This window comes from Megalobrama amblycephala, linkage group LG1 (assembly GCF_018812025.1).
Source record: "Megalobrama amblycephala isolate DHTTF-2021 linkage group LG1, ASM1881202v1, whole genome shotgun sequence".
Lineage (NCBI taxonomy): Eukaryota > Metazoa > Chordata > Actinopteri > Cypriniformes > Xenocyprididae > Megalobrama > Megalobrama amblycephala.
This window is the reverse complement of record NC_063044.1, coordinates 73837825-73841317: the sequence shown is the minus strand read 5'-3', so window position 1 is coordinate 73841317 and position 3493 is coordinate 73837825. Positions and strand designations below refer to the sequence as shown.

General features: G+C 44.0%; 1 protein-coding gene across 1 annotated transcript; it reads left to right on the top strand.

Moving 5' to 3' along the window:
• The first annotated feature begins 2184 nt into the window (after positions 1-2184).
• Positions 2185-3493, top strand: LOC125279320 (uncharacterized protein F54H12.2-like). The gene is made up of 2 exons (XM_048208876.1): positions 2185-2962; positions 3030-3493. Exons 1-2 carry the CDS (start codon positions 2185-2187, stop codon positions 3491-3493), a joined length of 1242 nt encoding a protein of 413 aa, XP_048064833.1.

Sequence of the window (3493 nt, the reverse complement as noted above, 5' to 3'; positions counted from 1 at the left end):
ATTTACTAACATGCATCGACGTGTTTAGTAAGTACGCATGGGCTCGAGTGCTAAAGAATAAGAGCGGTGCTGAGGTGACTAAAGCGTTCGAGTCTATACTCGGAGATGGTCGTGTCCCGGAGAAATTGCAGACGGACCAGGGGACAGAGTTTTTTAACAAACGTTTTCAAGATTTAATGAAAAAGCACCGCATTAATCATTTCGCGACGGCTACTGATTTGAAAGCCAGTGTTGTGGAACGATTTAATAGAACGCTAAAAAGTAGAATGTGGCGATTTTTAACGGCTACAAATTCCCACCGTTATGCGGATGTTTTACAAGATATCATGCAGGGGTACAACACCAGTTATCATCGGAGTATTAGGATGAGACCGGTGGACGTCAACAAGGAAAATGAGGGGACGGTGTTTCAAAATCTGTACGGCGATATAAAGAATAATGAAAAAGCAGTATTTAAATATAAAGTCGGAGACGTTGTTCGAATTTCTAAAGTGAGAGGACCGTTCACCAAAGGTTATGAACAGAACTACACAGAAGAATTTTTCACAATATCCTCATGCATTCCACGACAGCCTCCTGTTTACAGACTGTCTGATTATGACGGGGAGGTCATCGACGGTGTTTTTTATGAAAAAGAGTTACAAAAAATAATCGTGAGCAAAAACAAAGCGTTTAAGGTGGAAAAGATTTTAGGGGAGAAAAAACAGGGGGGATCTACGCTTGTCTTAGTGAAATGGTTAGGATGGCCGTCAAAATTTAATAGTTATGTAGACAAAAAAACTCTGGTGGACCTGCAATCACCTTAAAACACCTGACCGCATACAGGATTAGTTCATTTGAGTAAACGGGGTACCATGGCCGATGACGGATTCTACGTTACGCTGCCGTGCAACGCTTCTTTGTCGGTTTATCCGGAAAATCGCATCTCTAGTTACAGAACAAGGTTAGCGAGCCCCATCAACTTGAAAGGTAAATGGGAGGTTGCACTCGTTGAAATTGAATATCCTAGAAGTTGGTACTCCTTTAATGATGAAGACGGAATTTTTACCCTACACACCGCCCCCGCACCGGGCGTGAAACAGTCACATCCTACCTCAGGCCCATTCCCGGTTAAAGATCCGTCAAAGTTTTTTGTATCAAGGAAGGTTCAAATAGACAGCGGGTACTACGCGAACGTTCGTGAAGTGATCCGGGCGATAGGTGACGCTCTCGCACCAACGGCTGTATTCGGCCATGATTCTTTAAAAAACAAAATGTATATGGTCGCGAAACCTAACGTTTCAGTATCCTTCTTTGGGAGACTCGCCGCTATTTTAGGAGTGAATCCGGATGATGCTATTGGCCGTTCGGCCTACCATAAAGATACTGATTTTACAAAGAGTCGAACTACGTTTGCTCCTCATCAAACCGATATCAACGGCGGTTTCTATACTATGTACGTTTACACCGACATTATCCAATATCAATCGGTCGGCGATTCGTATGTCCCCCTTTTGAGATGTGTACATATAACAGGTGAAAACAATGATATCGTCAGTGTTAGATACGACAAACCACATTACGCATCGGTCAACAAGGAGCTCATCACAGATATTACCATCGAACTGAAGGACGACCAAAACCGCGAGATACCATTTTCTTATGGCAAAGTTGTCGTAAAATTACACTTTAAACCATCGAAACAATCCATTTTTTAAAAAAAAAAAAAAAAAAAAAAAAAAATGGCATATTACAACCCCCGCGGGATGGATGCTACGGATTATGTTAACTATTACCAAAATCAGGCCGGTGGTGGTCTACCGGGATATTCAGGGGGTGGTGTCATGTATGGGGCGGGGTTAGGGGGTTTGTTTAGAGGTTTGTTTAGGATGGCCATACCGTTGTTGAAAAGGGGGTTCAGTATTGCTAAACCCCACCTAAAATCGGCTGCTAAAAATATAGTATCCGACGTTGTCTCAAACGCATTGTCGAGAACGTATAACGATAACACTAAATCTCAAGACGGTTCGGGTCTGATGGTCATGGCTCGCAAGAGAATGTCTAAACCGCCGGGTATAAGGAGGCGTGGTCATTCGATAAAGAAGAAAACAAAGCGGGGGCCCAAGAGACATTCAGTCGTACGCAGAAAGCGTAAGAAGAGTGTAAAGCGAAGCGTATCAGTTAAGAGATCCACCATATTCTAACATGGCATTACTCCACCGCATGTCAGGAGAGTGCATCAAGTCCGAGTTGGACTTGTTCAGCCTTCCTCTGACGCAGACGGTTATTGAGAAAAGCAGTTATTTAGAAGTGCCTCCTTTATCGGCTATATCGGACTCTTCGCCTTTGGAGTTTTTTATAGCAGGGAATGGCGACGATTATGTTGACCTAAATAACACACTGCTGTATCTGCGTCTTAAAATCACGCGACCTAATGGGGCTGATTTACCAAACGACGCTAAGGTCGGTCTGATAAATTACCCCGGGGCTACTATATTTTCACAAGTCGATGTGAGCCTGGGCGACCGTTTGATATCTCAGAGTTCGAGTACGTATCCTTACCGATGTATCATCGAGAGTCTGATCAACTACAGTAAAGATGCGTTGGAATCGCTTTTCTCAGCCGCCTTGTTTTACAAAGACACTGCCGGCCATATGGATGCGACTGACCCCGCTGGTCATAACCAGGGGCTGACAAAGAGGTCTGCATACACTGCGAACAGCAGAGTGGTGGAACTGTTGGCTCCTATTCACAGTGATATTTTCTTTCAAGAAAAATTGATGCTGAATGGAATCGACATTAAACTGAGGATGATCAGAGCCAAAGATGAATTCTGCCTGATGAGGGACGGGGATGTGGCGTACAAATTAAATATTATGTCAGCGAGTCCTATTTGTCAAGAAAGTCTCTGTATCACCGCCTGTGAGACTGGGCCACGCACAGGCCTTGCTATCGACTACCGCAAAGTACCCAATAGATCGGGTTTGTTTAAAAAATTTCTCCATACCAGCAGGGTCCCGTGTTTCGAATCAAGAAAATTTGTTTTTAGGAACGCTACCAAAATCTATCGTCCTCGCTATGGTTGATAACGATGCGTTCACAGGAACCTATAATAAAAACCCTTTTGCGTTCAAACATTACGATTTGGAGTTCCTAGCAGTCTATGTTGACGGACAACAATTCCCCGCCAAACCGCTACAGCCGAATTTTGAATCTAGGGCGGCGGTACGAGAATTTTATCAGCTGGCTATGGCCTCTGGAAGACATCTTAAAAACCAAGCGCTGTCTATCGACAGGGATGACTTTCTGAATGGATACACCCTTTATGCCTTCAACCTCACACCTGACGAAGAGTGCGGTCAGCACATATCGCTCATCAAGTCTGGCAACATTAGACTCGAGGCACGCTTCCGACAACCGTTACCACAGACTATTAATTTATTAGTCTACGCCGTCTTTGATAGTATCATTGAAGTGTCTAACCGCAGACAGGTCCTGGTTGACTACTATTGA